Source organism: Tachypleus tridentatus, chromosome 4 (genome assembly GCF_004210375.1).
Source record: "Tachypleus tridentatus isolate NWPU-2018 chromosome 4, ASM421037v1, whole genome shotgun sequence".
Taxonomy (NCBI): Eukaryota; Metazoa; Arthropoda; class Merostomata; order Xiphosura; family Limulidae; genus Tachypleus; species Tachypleus tridentatus.
This window is the reverse complement of record NC_134828.1, coordinates 99,998,164-100,018,379: the sequence shown is the minus strand read 5'-3', so window position 1 is coordinate 100,018,379 and position 20,216 is coordinate 99,998,164. Positions and strand designations below refer to the sequence as shown.

Sequence of the window (20,216 nt, the reverse complement as noted above, 5' to 3'; positions counted from 1 at the left end):
AAGTTTCTTAAAAGGTAAAACACGTCATAAGTCATGTGGCGATTTTTTTCAACAGCTAAAAGTTAATGATTGAAAAAATAGAAATGATTCTTTACACTATGTAAGGTATGACTGAACCGTACCGACTCGTCATGACCAGGTGATTAAGGCGCTCGACTCATAATGTGAGGATTGCGGGTTCGAATTCCCGTCACACCAAAAATGCTTGACCTTTCAGCCGTAGGGGTGTTATAAAGTTACAATCAATCCCACTATTCCTGGGTAAAAAAGTAGCCAAAGAGTTGGCGGTGGGTGGTGATGACTAGCTGCCTTCCCTCTAGTCTTACACTACTAAACTAGGGACGGCCAGCGCAGATAGCCCTTGTGTAGTTTTGCACGAAATTCAAAACAACCAAACTCAACCGTATTCTTATACGTCTAAACACCGACAAAGGCTTATTTGCTATTAAATAACTTCTATTTCTAGACGGTTTTATGTGTACTTATTAACAATCATCTTACGTACACAACAGATATCTATAAATGTAAACCACACTATGATTAAAAGCGGCGAATCTCGTGTTGAAATATCTAATCAAAAACTTATATCAAGTGTTATTAACTTGCACAAAGTTTCCTCAAAATGGTTGGCATTGAAATAATTAAGGCCACAACACTGTTTACTAAAGTAAAAGTAAGAAATACACGAATGAATAAATTGCTTTCTTCTTGTCCACATTCATTAGGAGACAATTATATCATGAATTTTAGAATACAGACCTAAGATGGTTATATTTTAAAACATTTCTAGGCACTTGATAAATGCTCTGAGAAGCACCATGACATTGTGAAAGACTGCTGTTGAAAGATATGGCATAATACGTTTATCTTGTTTGGATGTAAATATCACCTACCAATGCTAACTCTATTCTCAAACAGATGTACATAATCAGATATGGATGGATTATCTCTGCAAAATCCACATTTCTCAACCACTGGAAGATAAATACAATTTACTTACAAGGATATCTAACAACGTTGAATATAAACTTCCATTAAAATCAAACTGATTTTCCAAACCACTTACAAAGAGTAAATTTTCAGAACTAGTACAGAAACTAAAAATATTAAAATGCAACTTGCTGCTCTACATTTAAGTTTCTGTGTTAGAAAATGTGGTCCTAAAAGAAGTTATTTTACAAAGACATATCAAGTGCCGAGTAATACAACCAGTAGCCAGTATCATCGTATAACCATTCAGTAATACAAACAGTAGTTGTTGAGCTCGTGTAACCATTCAGTAGTACAACCAGTAGTTGTTGAGCTCGTGTATTCATTCAGTAGTACAACCAGTAGTCGTTGAACTCGTTTATCTATTCAGTAATACAACCAGTAACCAGTGACCTCGTTTATCTATTCAGTAATACAACTAGTAGCTGGTGACTTCGTGGATCTGTTCAGTAATACAACTTGTAGCCAGCCAGTGACCTCGTGTATCTATTTACACGAAATAACTTTTACCAATAACATTACCAAAGGCATAAAAGTATTTGATGAAAAAATAAACGATAAATCAATTTACATTGTGGGATGAACCAGGAAATAAATTCATCTTTTTAAATTGCTAGCCTGATAGTCATTGCTAAAGCAGCTGGAGAACATCTTCCAAGGAAAATAAAATCACATGAAGACAGACAAGATTCTGACAACAGCCAGATAAATAAATCATGTAATCTGAGTTTGTTTGCTGTTAAAAAAAAAGTATTTTTAAAACATTTATCTTACACTAGCCTCCGATTCTGTGCAAGACCAGATAAACGTTTGACCAAAAAAAAAAAGTATTTCGTTTATGTCTGACAAAATATTAGAACAAAGTATCAGAGTGATTTAACGAAATAGGCCAAAGCAAACATCACAATAAATTCTTCTCTTATTCGACTATATAACAAAGCTACATTAATGTTTCTATCTCGACAACATTTATAAATCATAGAAATAAACTAACATTTACCATAACTAAACACAATTATAACATTCCCCATAAATCTCATGGAGATTTTAATCAATTTTAAATCACACTCAGGCTAACAGCATGAAAAAAACAACAACAAAACACAAGTTGACAACAGATATTTTGTATCGCATTCTCAGTAAACTGCGAATCTCACACAACATTTATGTAAAAACAGCATTTCAGACCTATCATTTGTTCACAAGTCGCTTCTGTAACAAAAGCAATCAGCAAGGCAGGGCCTACCGCACGTGAAAGTTTATACAGAATGTTATTTCATTCATTGCAATGAAACCTTAGTAGTGTGTCACAAAGCGTCTAAGCTAGCAACATGAGCATGCTCTATACAAAAATCAAATACCATTTTTACTCTTTTGGTTTCATGGACTAATTAAAACGAATGCAATAAAGTGTTCATCAATATGGCATTCATAACGTTTGTCGGGAACCACAGGCAGTGGCGGAAATAAGGTAGTGTGGGTCAAGGGGCTAATAATTTTTGTGAAACTTGCATCCCGCGTGACTTTACAAGAAATAAAATCATCAATGGGTTCCCATTAAGACCATGGGCCTTGGGGCTGAACCCCCTCTAGTCCATAACTAAATACGCCACTGCTGAAAGGTTTCTTAATTTGACAGCTTGGGCTTCATGTAACACGTTTATGTGTGTTGATATAATTAACACCACATATTAACCTATCATTTAAAGGAATCAGAGTAGAAATGTATAAATGAGAGTTGATCCAGTTTTAAACGTACGTTTCTAAACTTATGGACTAAAGTGCTTGTGAACTCGTGTCTTTGTTAGCTACAGGGTCGTTAATAGCATACGAGTCACATGAAAAATAAATATAGAAATAAAAATACCATCAATAAAGTTACACGCTTTAGGGTCAGTGTTATAGAACTTCAGTTTCAAGCGGCACAACTGGGTGAGAATGGTGACCTATTATTCACCCTCAGTCTCTCGCAGGTTAATCCCCAGCTTACAGATGTGTAACCATCGTACAGCTAAGTAGGCTAATAACAAAAGAGGTAAGATATCTTCATGGTGGGGACTATCCTCAATCTCGTAACTATTAGTATGTCTTAATGTTGGGGACTAGCCTCGATCTCGTAACTATTAGTATGTCTTTATGTTGGGGACTAGCCTCGATCTCGTAACTATTAACATGTCTTAATGTTGGGGACTAGCTTCGATCTCGTAACTATTAGTATGTCTTAATGTTGGAGACTAGCCTCGATCTCGTAACTATTAGTATGTCTTTATGTTGGGGACTAGCCTCGATCTCGTAACTATTAACATGTCTTAATGTTGGGAACTAGCTTCGATCTCGTAACTATTCATCTAGCAGTCCTGTTTGTTTTTGTTTGTAGTTAAGCACAAAGCTAAACAATGGATTATCAATGTTCTGCCCTCACGGGTATCAAAACCAGGTTTCTAACGTTGTAAGTCCGCAGACTGAGAGGCAGCAGTCTAAAGCGCGAAACCACTACGCTACGCTGTCCTCACTGAACCATCAATAACACACCCACTAATTTATGTATGGGTTTTCTACCTATTTTTGCATTCAGTTCTGTAAGTCACACACTAGGAGAGGTTTAATTTCAAATTTGTCTTATTGGTCAATATTATTTCGTACAAAAAATAGTCTTTGGTTCTTATAAAAATTACTTCAAAGCCAAGGCAAAATGTAAGTTTATAGTTGTGTATGAACAGACTTAAAAACTATGCATTAAAAAAGAAAATCAAAAGCAAGTGTATACCTACATATATCACTCTTGTGACTGGAATGAAAACTGTTTTTCAGAATAATTAGAATGATAATCTAATGAAAATAAACATTATTTTAGCGGTGCAGAAAAATCTTTCAAAATGAATCGTTAAGACAGAATTGATTTGTCTTTTCCTACACAGAAAGTAAAATGTTTAACTAAAAACCTACAGATTTCTATTGTTTACGTTCCTTTTATTTTCACTTATATTTGTTGTCTTGGTATTTACTGAAGTATGTTTTCATTCTTATAAACGCGTTACCCACAGTATGTAACACTTGCAGTTTCTGGAAATAATCGATATAATTTCTGGGCAAATATGAGTTCCAGTCCAGAATGCATAAGTTAGATGAACCAAATGTAATATACCGAGTTTTGAGGTAACACGTAGGAAACAAATTGATACAGTGGGAAATATCTAATAGACTCAAAGACTATATTCACAGAAGGAAATACTGCAAGGCTGTTTTCATCCACAGGATATTCATTGAAACGTAGCTATGCTGGCTTACTCACCAATGCGACACAGATGTTGTAAATTAAGTGTATTCATTCTTAAATAGAGATCCATAATTTGTATGAATTAATAACAAGAAACCTGCAATTCTGCTTTAAAAACTGCAAATATATCAGTTTGTATTTTACAAAAATAATGCAGTTGTTTCTGAAATTTATACAGCGAAACTTGTTCTCACCCCCCCCCCTTTGTACTCTAAGTGTCGGTAGAATATTTCGGTATTTACTGATGTTTGTTTTTTTTGTACTAATTGCCTTACCGAATCAGTCGACATGAAGTTCTTAGTTGTTTTTGGCAAATTTAAGACGTTTCTAAAAGCAGGGTATAAACATTTGGATCAAAGTAAGCTTCGAATATCTGGATCTATGTCAGTTTACATAATTGGATCAAAGTATATTTCAAACATCTGGATCAAAATGTATATGTAAAAACGGCTCGTTTGAGTTGAGAATATATATATATATATATTTTTTACGTAGACGAGCGAACAACGTTTCGACCTTCGTCGGTCATCGTCAGGTTCATCTGGATCAAAAGTCTTGTGCCAAAAAACCATATGTAGAATATGGTTGTAAGAGATCACTGGCAGGCACGTGATTAGCAACGTTTTGCGTAAGAGGAGTAATTGATTACGAATTTAGTTGCTGTGAGAATTATTTTGGCAATATGACTATAAATGAAAATCATTTATTCATAAAAGCTTGTAATGCTCTTGTTTTTACGATCACATTTTAAACTGTCGAATCGTTGGCGACCTCTTGACAAACGTGAAACAAAATCGACCTGATATTTGCTATCTAATCAGCAAAGAAAACGTCAGTACAGAGTTCACGGGATCACTGAACTTTTACAGTCTGGTGAGAGAGAGAGAAAAAAGCAGAGGCAGATGATACTGAAATGTCTGTTCTGCTCACACAGTAAGATCCTCACCACCCACACAAACGTGTTTCTTATTTGATTAGAAAATGTTTTCTTATTATTACGTTACCCTCTAGAAGAACTGTGTGTTGTTTTTCAAACGAAAGTGCGGTTCAGTTTAGAAGAGCTAAGTTACAAATTGTGGAACTATTCCTTATCTTCTTTTAAGAGGATAGGTATTTTTTAATCTATTAAATCTAAAACTTTGTTACCCATTCCTCATCTACTTCTGTTGAGATATTTTACTCAGAATTATCAGATCTTTATTATTATTTTACCTTAAAGGAAACAGACATTTTGGTAAATGTGAATGTTAAATCTTGTGTACAGTTACGAGCAATTGCCTCGTTATTTCCTTTTCATTCAACAGAATATTGTTTAAGAAAATGTCCAACATTCAATTAGTATTAGATGTGTTCATATCTGAAATTGTACTTCAAAATCTACTAGTTCTGGGTGCCCTCAGCGGATTTTCCCACATCACACCTAAGAAAATAAGGTTTTACCTTCCGAAAGTGTTCGGTTATTTGCTCTTATTTTTTAAATGTGTCATAATCGAAAATGAACACTTAGGTTTCAAAGGAAACTTGTTATACTACTTATTGCATTCAAACACTTGGATCAGAATCATTACGTTACTAAACTAAAAACTTGTGTTGTATTTATACAATATTAGCATTTTCATGCATTACTTTCACTAACTATATGTCTACTTGAAACATCCATGTGTATATTTGTTAAGAAAATTGTAATTTTCTTAATCCTATTAAAAAATTATGAAAATTACTTATACAACGTGGTTTCCCTTAAAATAGTGAACAAAGCTGGCCATAAACAGTCGATTTACATAAACCTGGTCCTGGTGAAAGAGTGAACAAGGTTGGCCACGGAAGTTCTACTTACATAAATCTGGTCCTTGTGAAAGAGTGAACAAGGTTGGCCAGGAAAGTTCTACTTACATAAATCTGGTCCTGGTGAAAGAGTGAACAAGGCTAGCCACAAAAGTTCTACTTACATAAATCTGGTCCCTTTTAAAACGTTGATGAAGGTTCGCTATAAAAGCTTCTTCTGTGAGTGGGTCTAAAGTAACTGCATCACTCACACCAACTTCTTGGTCCAGGCTGAGAACGCCTCGCGTGCTCATGGTGGCCGCAAGAGGGCTCTAAAATATATAAAAAAGATCTCTATCAAACAATTACTGATATGTACCAGTTTACTAAGAACTTAAAAAATACCTACTTCATTACAGAGCTCAGAACAATATTTTAGCCTTAAAGCCGGTCATGCTTTATCTCAAAAACGTATTTTGGTTTTTTAGTAAAGTCTTTTCTTACTTACATTTTCCAAACTTTTGATAAGTATTACTTCAATGGTTATGTTAATGATTAAGAAAATCAAAAACCACAATATATAGTTTCACCAATATCGCTTTTCCTCTACGGTGAATAGTGATGGTAAGATACATTGTATCAGGTCATTCCTTAAGTAATGTCCGATTTTAGGTTCAGAAAAAAAAAATTCAAACGCTTTTAATATTATTTAATCAATAATGTATGTTCCATTATTATTAATTACTTTCTGCCAACGATTTACAAACTTCTGAATGCCACTTCTGTAAAATACTTGGGGTTTGGAGGAAAATAATGTAGAAAGGATAATTTTGTGATATCATATGTTCCAAGCTCTTTTCCATCAAGATAGTTCTGCAAACTTCAGAATAGATGATAATCAGATGGGGCAAGGCTGGAGAATAAAGAGGATGTGGAAGTTTTTCCCAGTCTAGCTCTTCAATCTTTACAGATGTAATACTTGCTGTATGGGGCAGTGCATTATCCTGGTGCAACACAACACCTTTACGACTGATCAAAGCAAGCCTCTTTTCTTTCAGTGCAACATTTAAGTGCTCTAACTGTTGACAATAAAAGTCTGATGTAATCGTTACACTAAGTGGCAGCAACTCAAAGTGGATCACATCAATAATATCCCACCAAACGCTTAACAAGACTTTCCTAGGGTGGAGGTCCATTTTGGACTGTGCTTTAGCCAGTTTACCTGTACTGATCCATTGTCTGCAGCGCTTACTATTTTCACAACATATCCATTTTTCATCTCCAGTCACTAACCTATCCAAAAGTGGTGAATTACGTTCACGAGAGTGCAGAGAAGTGCAAATGTCCACTCTTACTCTGAAGTTGGAACAACTTGGAAAGGTGTCAAAACTTGGAACATGGACCACCCATGGTTTAACACCATTCCAAGCTGTTGCAGATGAACTGTTGAATGTGTTGAATTAAGCTTGTATGCTAGCTCTTTAACTGTTATAGCACAATCTTCATCAAGTGCAGCCAGCAGCAAGTCATCATTAAACTCAACAGGACGACCTGAACGTGGCGCATCACTTAAACTGTAGTCACCTGATCTGAACTTCTAAAACCACCTTCGACATTTTCTTTCATTGAGAGACTCCGCACCATAAATACGTTGAATGTTTCGTGTAGCTTCTGCTGCACTTTGCCTTTTTTAGACTCAAGGCATTATATGCCTAATGTGCTCCTCAAACACATCCATCTTCATAAAGGTTTATTTGATTAATGATGTGAAAAAGTAGAGTTGGATTAGTTTCTTTTATTTGTCTGAACATTTTTATACACGTCCTATTACATATTTAAGTCATTAAAGCCTTCTACAAAGACAAATGATGATGCACTTTCTGCATTAAATTTTCGGACATTATTTATGGGATGACCTGATAACATTTCTTGGTACCAAAATGTCATGCATTAGGAGCCATGACTAATAATTATCAGCAAGAGAGGTAAAAATCGGTTTTAAAAGCGCGTTGTCTAGCAACGTTCATAATGACGCTTAACCGGGTATACTCTGTCGAAAATTAGTTGCAAAAACATATCCTACTAAATAATTACCAGTGTTGAAGTAAACACGTAAAAACAATTACTAGCTTCATCTTTACTTGCCATACATAGAATTATTACACTTCGTTGTTTCTTTTATTAATTACAAACAGTAAATGATTATAGCCCATATTTTAAGCCGACATAATACTTAGAGCAGAAAGTTAAAACCATATTTCTGACCTTTGTTATTTTTATATTACAAATTCAAAATATAAATAGCAAAGGTATGAATATAACAAGATTTGTTTGTTTTGAATTTCGCGCAAAGCCACACAAGGGCTATCTGCGCTAGCCGTTCCTAATTTAGCAGTGTAAGACTAGAGGGTAGGCAGCTAATCATCACCACCCACCGCCAACTCTTGGGCTACTCTTTTACCAACGAATAGTGGGATTGACCGTCACATTATAACGCCCCCACGGCTGAAAGGGCGAGCATGTTTGGTGCAACCGGGATTTGAATCTGCGACCCTCAGATTACGAGTCGAACGCCTTAACACGCTTGGCCATACCGGGCCTATGTAACAAGAATGGAAACATGAAACAGTGAAGGATATACTATTATGATTGACTGACTAGCTACAAACCTAACGAAGAATATTTCGTTAATGGGACAGAAGATGTTTCCTATATGGACCTTACAATTACAATCTAATAATAATAATAATAACTTCATAATATACAAACTGAATACATTTTTAGTGTAGAGAATTCATCATCGGTGAAAATGTTGAGAATTTGTCTCAGTTCAGCTCCACCTTCTCCTGTAGTCTGTACTCACGTAAATGTAGCGTTCAGAAGGTCTTTATATGTGTAAGGTCTAGTGAAAAGTAATACATTTTGTTGAAGTAACCAAAAGCACGAGGAAAAACTGTATCAAAAACAGCAAATCCAAACCTTTGACTAATAATATTGGTTTGTCATAACTCAAACATCAAGCCGAAACAAAATAAATCAAACAAAAAACATTGCACCAATTGAAAAGGTCTCAGGGTACAAGCTATGATGTGGGATTATAAAATGTACCCTAGATTTTGAAGGTGACTAATAAAGTAGGACCCCCATTGTGATGGGGATATACCGTCTATCAGTCTTAACCTTCGTTCGCCAGTCTCACATAAGAAATAAAAGAGTAGCAATCGATATATAAATAGAAATTAGGAGAGCGAGATATGGGTGCTAAAGCCCACAACGTCCCACATCCGTATCACACCTCGCTGCCTATAGACAGTTGTGGGAAGATGACTACTCCCCGAAGAAGAAAAATTAATTGAAATAAGAATAAGAAAATAAGGTACTACCATTTGGGAGTAAGTAAGTTTAAAACTTACCTTTTGACGTGAGAATTACAGATACCAATATGGTAGAGAGGCAATAATTGATAGTACAGTAGATGAATTATTGTAGTATGAAGTATTCCATCCAGTTATATAAGCAAACAAGTATAGTTACCAACCACCACCCATTCACCAACCCTACTCTGACCATAATGTTCTAAAAAGCCTTCATAATATGCAGCAAGGTGTACATCCACATAAAGTAGTGCCAAGTTGTTAAATGACCTTATTCATAACTAAAAGTAGTTATTAAGAATTTTAAGTAAAATTTCCTTTAATTTTATTTCTTTATATTCATTTAGTACATTCTTATATTTGTTACAGAATAGTTTAATAATATTATTTAAAGTTTCTTCACTAAATTCATTAATTACTAATTCTTGTATCAGTATGTCAGTATTACTGATAAAATATTATAATTTATTACAAATTTTATAATATCTGAATAGTTGTGAAGTTATAAAGCTTATAACAGAAGGGTATGGTACTTTACTATTAAAAAATGGTGAACCATAATCCCACATTATAGCTTGTACCCTGGGATCTTTTCAATTCGTGCAGCGTTTATTGTTTATTTTATTTCTGTTTAGGCTTGTCTTTAAGTTATAACAAACTAATATAGAAGGTATAACCATAAAGTTTTGAGCCATAAACCAAATATTCTACATTTTTTTAAGGATCCTAGAGTACAAACTACAATGTGGGATTATAAAATTTATCTTAAGTTTTGGAGGTGACTGTGGAATAGGACCCACATTGCGGTGAGGATACGCCGCCTGTCATTCTTAACCTCCAATTCGCTAGTCTTACATAAGAATATTATAAATTAGGAGAGCGAGATGTGGGTGCTCAAGCCCACAACGTCACACACCTATATCACCCTTCATTGCCTGCAGACAGCTGTGGGATGGTGACTGTTCTCCCAAGTTAAAATATGAATAATAAGAAGATAAACATAAAACGATAAAAATAAAAAATGAAAATGGTAGTATTTTATTTACCTTATTTTATTTTTATTTTCATATTTTTATGTTTATCTTTTCCTTATTTTAACTTGGGAGAGCAGTCACCTTCCCACAAATGTCTGCAGGCAGTAAAGGGTGATATAGACGTGGAATGTTGAGGGCTTGAGCACCCACATCTCACTCTCCTAATTTCTAAATTTCTAATCTTGTGTGAGACTAGTGAATTGGAGGTTAAGACTAATAAACAGTGTATCCTCACCGCAATGTGGGTCCTACTTTCCCAGTCACCTCCAAACTCTAGGATAAATTTTATAATCCCACGTTGTAGCTTGTACCCTAGGATTCTTTTAAAAATATGCTGCATACTTCGTTTTATTTTAATGTGTTTTGTTTATGGCTTAAACATTTATGGTTATAATATAATTAATCAGAGGTTTGGATTTGCTGTTTTTAATTCAGTCCTTCCTCATGATTTATTTACTTATTTGGCTTCATTTGGATGTAATTATTTAATTTCACAAATATCTATATATAGACAGATATAAGCATACGGTAGTATTAATAATTACAGAATATAATATTAACATCCCCACGTCTAAGTTAGAGAAGATTGTCAGCTACCACAAAATAAGGAAGAGGAAATATATCAAAATCTTATCCGAAAACGGGAAAGGACAAGATATGCCGAAAAAAAAACCTAATTGCAAAGGCTTAAAATGACATTCATGACTGTAGAACTTTTAACACATTTTTTCAGCATCACATGTCATTGTACGCTTTTAAAATGTATTTTAATATATATATATACGCATTCTTAGATACACTATCTAATTTATTCTTTCGGCATTTTCAGCGATTCAAACGTTTGGCGTAGAAATCAAAATGAGGCTAGAACAACAATATTCATGTATGTTATTTTATTTTCAAACAATACTTAAATCTCTGATAAAGATATTTCACAGCGGCAATTTTACAAAAAATTATATTGTAATAAAGTTTTAAAAAATTATCTTTGCGTACCAATTGCAAACACACACCTTCGTATTTATTATCACTGCAAAATTCCACTGAAAATTTTTTGGCAGGAAAGAAAATAACACAGTCTTAAAAACCTCATATTCTCCGTTGTTTGTTTTATGATCAAACTATTTTTTTCTCTCAAGTGCTTCATCATGTTTTTTCTTTACCAACCACCAGCCTCATGTTTTACAGACAGTAATCGAGCCACATTCCTGGCTGCAACATTTTGAACATTGTAAGATTGAATATACCCCTAAAATGCGTACAAATCTTAGCTATAAGCACGTAAGCTGTACGTCGATACTTTTAACTAATTTATATTCTATTATTCTTGGCTAGTGTAAGCCCAGTAGCAATAGCTGAAACAAAATATAAACTTTTTAGGTTGATTAAAAAATAGAGAAATAGATATATTAATAGATATATTAATTGATTTGTTTATAGCTGTAATTCTTTTTATATATTCTATATATTATATACAAAAATATATACGAATTTCTTTCGACTTTCGCAAACACGCGTAGTAAAATTAAGCCAAAACCATTACATATTTCAAGTATGTAAAACATCTCTGTGTGTTATAGAACCTATTCCTTGCGTTACTATTATTGCATGATTTATAACGTGTAATAAAGAAAGTTGGTTAGTAATATTCAAGTATTTTTTTGATGTGATTACTGTATAACTTTTTCTGAAAAGTTCAAATGCACCCGCAACTTCAAACGAAGCTACGGTTAATGATCTCCTGCCAACATTCAGAAGAGAAGACATTCAGGATGTAATTTCAAAGGGGTAATGTAGAAGAGGTGAAAGTTAGGATCCCCACAATGAGAACCATTAGTGATGTCATGCTGGTGAGCTGCACAAACATATCTGATAAACGGTATCTGAGATCTGTTCGCAGAAACTCAGTACGGTAATTATAACATAAAAATCTAGCTTAAAGTTTATGAATTCTTTAAAATCCTTTACTACTTGATAAGCACTTGAATATTTATATATTTTTAAAAACGCATTACTGTAGTCATAAAGCAACGTTACAGAACTAAAGCCACATTACAAAAGTACCAGTTATACTACTGGATATTCAATAAATTCCAATATTTGCACAGCTAGCATTAACCACAGATTTGTGAAACCAGTGCTTTCACGTTGTTCACGTTTCACTTGTTTGATGGATAGAGTTTATTTAAGGAAATATGATTTTTCAAACTCCACCTCATTAAGTGAAGAAATGTGTATCAAATAATAAGTAATCGCAGCTAAATTTGGTATAAAAATAACAATAATTTTGATAAACTTTAGAATTATTTTAATTTCTCACAAAATATTTCTTTTTTTTTTAATTTCGCGCAAAGTTACACGAGGGTTATCTGCGCTAGCCGTCCTTAATTTTGCAGTGTAAGGCGGCTAGTTATCACTACTCACCGTCAACTCTTGGGCTACTCGTTTACCAACTAATAATGGGATTGACCATTACTTATTACACCCCCACGGCTGAAAGGACGAGCATGTTTGGTGTGACCCTCAGTTTATGAGTCGAGTGCCTTTATTTACCTGGTTATGCCGGGCTGTTATCACAAAAGGAAACTAACTTTTCAATCTCAAACACTCAGGATCGTAACATTTAAAGAACGTAACTGGTACGCAAAGACAAATAATCTTTCGTTTTTACGAATATTTCACGTGACATTCCTGCCCTCATAGTTTCACCATTATTGAACTACGAAAATAACTTACTGATAAATTTATTAAAACTTTATTACAGCATTTTAAATACAATTTCTACTGGAAAATATCTTTGCTAGAGATTTAAATATCGTTTTGAAATAAAATTTAAATCAAATAACATAACACACATGAATATTTTTGTCATTTGACCTAGCTTTATTTCAATTTCTACGCCGAACGTTTGAATCGCTAAAAAATGCCGAAAGAATAAATTAGATAATGTATTTAAGAATGTTTATTCGGAAAGATTCAATAAAAATTAATTAACATTAGGCCTAAACACGAGAGAGTACACGTCTTTCTTCGCGATAATCTTAATTATTTGTTCGAGTGTGGAAATTAGTTTTCTTAGCTGCGTTTTCAGGTCTAAAACTTGAGACTGATTATGATTTGCATTTTTCGTGAGCATGATATGAAAGCGCCAGTCAACCATAATGTTCTGTTAAAAGTAGCCGTTGTGAGTATTATTGACTGGTTGCTTCCTCTCTCGTTAACAGCTCAAATGTCAAAACAGCTATGTCTGAACGTTGACTAGTCGTTTATATCATAAAAAGTTGTTTAGGTTTAAGACGCCAAATATGTATCTAGTCTGTTACAATTACAGAACGTTATATATTTTTAAAATCTTAATTTCAGCATATATATATTTGCATACATTGTAAATGAAATTGTTTTGTGTTAAATTTCATATTATTATGGCCCAGCATGGTCAGGTGGTCAGGAAGCTCGACTATCGATCTAAGAGTCGCGGGGTCGAATCCTCATCCCACCAAATATGCTCACCACTTTAAAACATGGGAGCATTATAATGTGACGGTCAATTCCACTATTCGTTGGTAAAAGAATATCCCATTAGTTGGTGGTGGGTGGCGATGATTAACTGCCTTCCCTCTAGTCTTACACTGCTAAATTAGGGATGACTAGCGCAGATAGCCCTCGAAATTTATGACAAACAAACAAACAAACAATTATTGCGTTAAATGTGACTTGTCTTTAAAACGAGCAATGTTTCTAGCATTTAGATAAAGTATAATACTCGTGAATCTGAAAAAAAAGATTAAATAAACATAAAATCAACAAATAAAATAACGTTTTTTTTTTACATTATAATTGTTTTTTTTTAAAATGCAATCCTGATAATGGAAATTTGTTCCAGGAAAGCAATCCGAGAAATGTTTTATAAATTAGCTTGCCGATATCAAGTAATTTAATCATTATAACTACTTCCATATTAAATAATACAAGTTTATGACTTGTGTGTATGCGTTTCTTATAACAAAGCCATATCGTGCTGTGTGCTGTGTCCACCGAGGGGAATCGAACCCTTAATTTAAACGTTATAAATATGAAGGCTTATTTCTGTACCAGCGAGGAACGGTTATGATTTAAGAGTGATGCTTATTTTTAACAAAACAAATGGGTTTTCTGATCGTAAATAAACTTTTGATCTCTAGAACCACTTCAAACATTCAACTGTGCAATACCGTCTCAAATCGCAACATTTTAGTGTAGGAAATGCCATTTTTAATTGCAGTAATGTGCTCAATCACCTAAAGGACAGAAAATAATTATAAAATGTTTTTATACAAACATAAGTAGTGTAAATCAAACATCGCCTGCATTTATTTAACAGTTTTCTTCCTTTGAGAGGCAACAATAAGTTTACATTAATTTGGAAAGGAATTAAATGTAAGTGAAGTGAATCAAAAATTAACAAGTGAATACTTGGCATCTATTTATACGTTTCAAAGATGGTAGCATCCATTACACGCAAACCAACAAGAACTTCTGATGCAATGTTTGGTGACGTAATCTACTCTTTTTATTTAAAATAACTTATGAACGCTAAAGAATTTAACTGTAATATAATGATGTGTAAGTGCAAGTTTTTCACATTTTCTGTGAAAGAATAAAACCCGTGTTTCAGCCATTCGTTACTTGCGAAATAATCGCGTTTATTTTTCGTGAATTGTGATAATTCAGGCAAGGTTTTGAAATTAGAAAAAAAAAACTGTTATCTTGATCATGATAAGATTAAGGCTTACGTGGCTTTTATTGACTAGCTATAAAGTTGAATAATGAAGTAAAAGAAGACAAGTTTTTACAATATCTCTTGGAAAATGTGGAAGTTATAAACAAAAATAACGCAAAACGTTCGTTCTGACTACTGCAAATACGATTTCTCGATAAAAATCGCCCTCCCATGGACTGGGTCAGAAGTATATGTACGATTTACAACGCTAAAATTTGGTCTCGATTTTCTTACGGTTGGCAGAGCACAGAAAGCCAGCCCATCGTGTAGCTTTGTGCGTAACTTCAAACAAACAACTTAAAAAACAATTAGTGGATCTTTTCAAAGAGTCGAGACAATCCTTACAATTATTAGGACTATTATATTGTTAGACACTACATTATTTACCTAGTCCTTAAGATAGTTTCAAGAATACGAAAACTTTATAATAATATTATTCTAACCGCAGTATAACTATTTAATATTATTATTCCTTTAATTTGTAAAAAAATTAAGAAACAAGAAAAATAGTCTTTAAAGACATAATGATTTTAATAGGAATTTCCTATGACAAGCATAGTTAGGATCACGCCTAGCTAGTTTGTAAAACAAGTTCACACCGTAACAAATATACCATATAAATAGTGTTTCGACCACAACTGTGTTTATTGTATACTAACAAGCCTGAAAAGCTAGTGATTGAGCGAAACGCGTCGTCAGCAATGGATATGTCAAGAATAATGTGGTTGGAATGCTATTATTAGACACGTTGCTAATTATTAAAAATCTCCACGGAAACCAAATTAAAGAACGTGATGTTTAAAAATATAACAGGTTTAATATCTCATGGTAATTATAATCATACTTGGTTAGTTTGCAATGCCATTCACACCGTAACAGCTGCTTTAGTCAAGAGAATTGTTATTATGAAAGTGTGTGATGTTGACATTAATATATTCTTACCATGTAATCTCAAATATAAAACAAAAACAGGTAAATAAACAGAAACGGTCATCAGTAGAAAGAAATTTCCTTAAACTATTCCAATAAAACTACGCGAATATACGAGTATGATTGACATTGGTCGTTTTCATAGTATGTCCTGTTTCCTTTCCTCTAAATACGGGTAAATATGCTACTAAATTTGATTTCACAAATTTTAGTGCGTTCAGAGCCATTATAGATATTGTTTATTAATACAATTATATGCGAGTGAATAATTTCATACTATTAACAAGTTCAAATTTACCTAATACATACTTCAATTTAATATATTTAACTATGACGAAATAAAAATTGTTATGAAATCTGATGAACATTTCTAACTGCATATATGTATAAAATCTACACTTTTGAATGAAATGTTGGTAAGCAAAGCATTAATACTATTGTTTCCTACCAGGTCAAGTGCACTGTAGTCATGATATGCTAACCGTGGTCAAACAAGCATGCCATAGTTGTGTAGCAGTTGGATGTACCAACAAGCAGGAAAAGAAAAGAGAGATTGGTTTGGTTTGTTTTAAATTTCGCGCAAAGCTACTCGAGGGCTATCTGCGCTAGCTGTCCCTAATTTAGCAGTGTAAGACTAGAGGGAAGGCAGCTAGTTTGTTTGTTTTTGAATTTCTCGCTTAGCTACAGACGGCTATCTGCACTAGCCGTTCCTAATTTTGCAGTGTAAGACTAGAGGGAAGGCAGCTAGTCATCACCACCAACCGCCAACTCTTGGGCTACTCTTTTACCAACGAATAGTGGGATTGACTGTCACATTATAACGCCCCCACGGCTGAAAAGGTGAGAATTTTAGTGTAAACAAACAAAGCCTTGTTATTACAAGTTAACATTATTAAAACATTGTATGAATTGGAAATGTTTTGCTAATTGTTTTTACACTAATAAATAACGAAAATTTAGGCTTGTTCATTGAGGCAAAATATTTACAGATACGAAATTTTTTCATTGTATAATTATCCTGACTTACCTTTTCAGCGTGTTACAACAACACATTCCCGCTTCTTATGAAAAATATGAACAGAACCAGAGTTTTTCAGTAACAACTTTGGACTTTATGAAACATACATGGTTAGGGTGCTCTATTATGCGATACCTTAAGGGCTGAGAATTGCTGGATTTGTAATAGTTATAAGCTTCAAGGGGATTAAAGACATTTTTAGGATCTTGATTATAAGGATTAGGGACGCTAATAGGAAACTATTACATATGACCATTGCCCACTGTGTCTGATTATGGTTTTGTATTATTCTCAAAACCATATTGTACAGTTCAGGCACGGTAATTTTCACAACTTTTACACATACCTCATCTAAGAAGTTAAAAAGAGTTAGCAACATTTTCGACATTGAGAATTATGCATACAAAGAGAACATGTTCAGCCATTTGAACATTACTATTAATGCTTAACTCGAGTAGTGACAAGAGCTCTTAGTATACCAGCAGGTATGCAAGACTACAACAGACCGTATGCAAATAGCTACAGCGCAGGTTCCTATAAACAACCTCGCAATAAATAAATAGGCTTCACCGTGAATACAAATCAATCATCTCCGAAATATCATATACAAGAGAAACCACATTCACACTAGGAATGAACGGATTATGGAAAATAACCACAGATCGCATGATTAAACAAAGTCACCAAAACATCCAACAGAATGGTCACTTTTTATTGTGAGGAGAAGAATGGAAGTAAAATGTCTGTCAGTGTTGCAGAATAAGCACAAATGCGCCTCAGTATCATCAAAATATATCTTCATACGAAACCCTCCCATTTTTATGGCACTATTTTCTTAAAGAGTCCATATTTGTACAATTGTCGGTCAGTAGACTTACCGTGTTTGGTGACTTTCTCAGCAGAGTTTGTTGAATTGTTTGAAATACACAATTTTTTATGTCATGGTATGGAGTATCATCACATTCTCTAATATCGCCTTCGACATGTCAATGCCAATGACCAGATTGCTAGAAAGGTAGTATCTTCCTACTAGATGGGATTTTGTTTGTTCAATCCAAATCAGTTAATCGATGTAGTTTTGAAAATCATGATATTTAAACCTAAGATGGGTGTGTGGTATTTCCTCGACCTTTCCCTATGGAAACAACCACCTTCTAGAGACACCTTCATCGAGATTGTTCACAAAAAGAGGTGTGAAATTAAAGACACATACTTAAAGATCTTGTAAATACAATGTTTCTGCTTTAACTATTGAAAAGATCAAATCTACTGAATACTGATGGTAATTTCGCACCTCTGTCTCAAGGTTGTTTTATTTATTTTTTTAATTTAATAAAATTTATTTTCCTGGAGTGATGTCTGTGCACTTACTGGTATGCCATACACACACACATTAAAATCATTAAAAATTGAAACGCGTATAAAGAATAATTACAGTTTATCACACCTTAACTGAGGAAGACAAAACATCTGCAATAAGATAATGTTAATGAACCACCTTAGTATATTTTCTATGAAAATCAGGCATCGGATGATTCGTAATACGATCTTAAATGCAAATGACTGGACATTTAGCCTATATTATAGTCGAGCAATTGTTGGACAAAGTTTTAGATTTAAATATTTACAGTTCATGAAATTCCATTTTAATATCAGAGTGGAGTCACTGCAAATAAAAAAGGCATCTAAAAACGTCTTGAGGTGTCCTGAATCATTCCAATGTAAAGGCTATTTCCCAGGGCATATTAAGCATCTGAAAGAATTAACGAGGTGTGACACCTTCCTTAAAAGTGTCTCATTCATACTTATAAGAATGGTTGGAACATCTTGTAAACAACTTTATTTTGTCACTCTCGCTGTTCTTCAAGGAATGATACCAGTGACATTATCATTCAATAGGCCAAACACATCAGTACAAGGGGTGATGTGTTTTCTATAATATGTAACATTAATCAAGTCACTCAGCAAGTTGTGAAATGCAGTATGTACATTAGTGTTTATTCATGCTTACACCAGACGTCAAGAATCATACATAAAAAATGATGGTTTAATGTGTTTCCAGATTTTTTTTCCAAATGATCTTATTGCAAGATGAAACGTGAATCATCTATAAAAACAAAAGAGAATCCTCAATAACCATGACATTTAAAATTCTTTGGGGCAGGATTAAAGTAAATTAATTTGCGAGATCTTGGACATGGCCAAACACGCAAATTGAATGGATTTGACCTCATGAATCAAAACTGTAATTACATCTTAAATCGGTCAAGAGATAACGGAAGTGCAGCTAAAAGTTTCTACTTAAAAAATAAGCATTCTGTGAGTCTCTAAGCCATTCGTCCACTGTCTTTTACCATTTCAGGCAACTTGGTTTGCGCTTTTTTGTGAGCAGAATGCACGTCACTGGACATCTGGCATATAGGTTAACTTTGTGAAGCACATCTAAAACAATCTCAAGATTAACATGACATCCAGTTTTGGCTACATGAAAATGATTTTTCTTTCAGAGTCCTACGTTTGTAGCTAATCAAGATCCACAGCTTCTTACGTCATGTGTGATGATAAACCTCGTCCACGTGTCCGTTTATGCATGTGGAATTACTTTCAAACCAGTTTGCAATGATCTGACACTGACATGGCTTTGCATATATATGTGAAATCCAAACGCATTTTCATAAGTTTAACCGTGTTTCTTGAAGAGTTTAGAGTACTTTAAACTCTATGATTCACTTTAATACGACAACAGAAAAAATATTTTGATATAGCATAAGTTAAATGGACAGTTATTTGCAATTCAGATCACATAACAGATCACCAGATGCCTAATATGCATAAACGTGGATCGAGGATAGTGATTGACTTATTTTACAACAGCGATTTTGCTTTGTCTTTGCTTTAGGTTCTAGAAGTTCCGATTATTCTTTAACTGCTTTTTGTGGTGCACACAATATGTGTTTTCTGTTAATCTGTTTCTTCCTACACCTAACAAATGAAAAATACAAACACTTAAACAGTTCAATTGCCTTGTTCAGTTCAATGATTACCATTATTTTTAACTTGTTATGAGGTT

The 20,216-nt window shown here is 33.8% G+C and overlaps 1 protein-coding gene across 5 annotated transcripts in view; it reads right to left on the bottom strand.

The window, feature by feature from the left end:
* Positions 1 to 20,216, bottom strand: part of LOC143249764 (unconventional myosin-Ia-like) — a 224,206-nt gene that overhangs the window by 58,299 nt on the left and 145,691 nt on the right. For 3 of the 5 annotated variants that reach the window (XM_076500149.1, XM_076500154.1, XM_076500150.1), the window contains exon 2: positions 6,217 to 6,363. In XM_076500149.1, the coding sequence (XP_076356264.1) occupies positions 6,217 to 6,345 (129 nt within the window). In that variant the 5' untranslated portion in view covers positions 6,346 to 6,363. Of the gene's footprint in view, positions 1 to 6,216; positions 6,364 to 8,807; positions 8,934 to 20,216 lie in introns of all 5 variants that reach the window. The other 2 variants (XM_076500153.1, XM_076500152.1) reach the window with 1 other exon arrangement.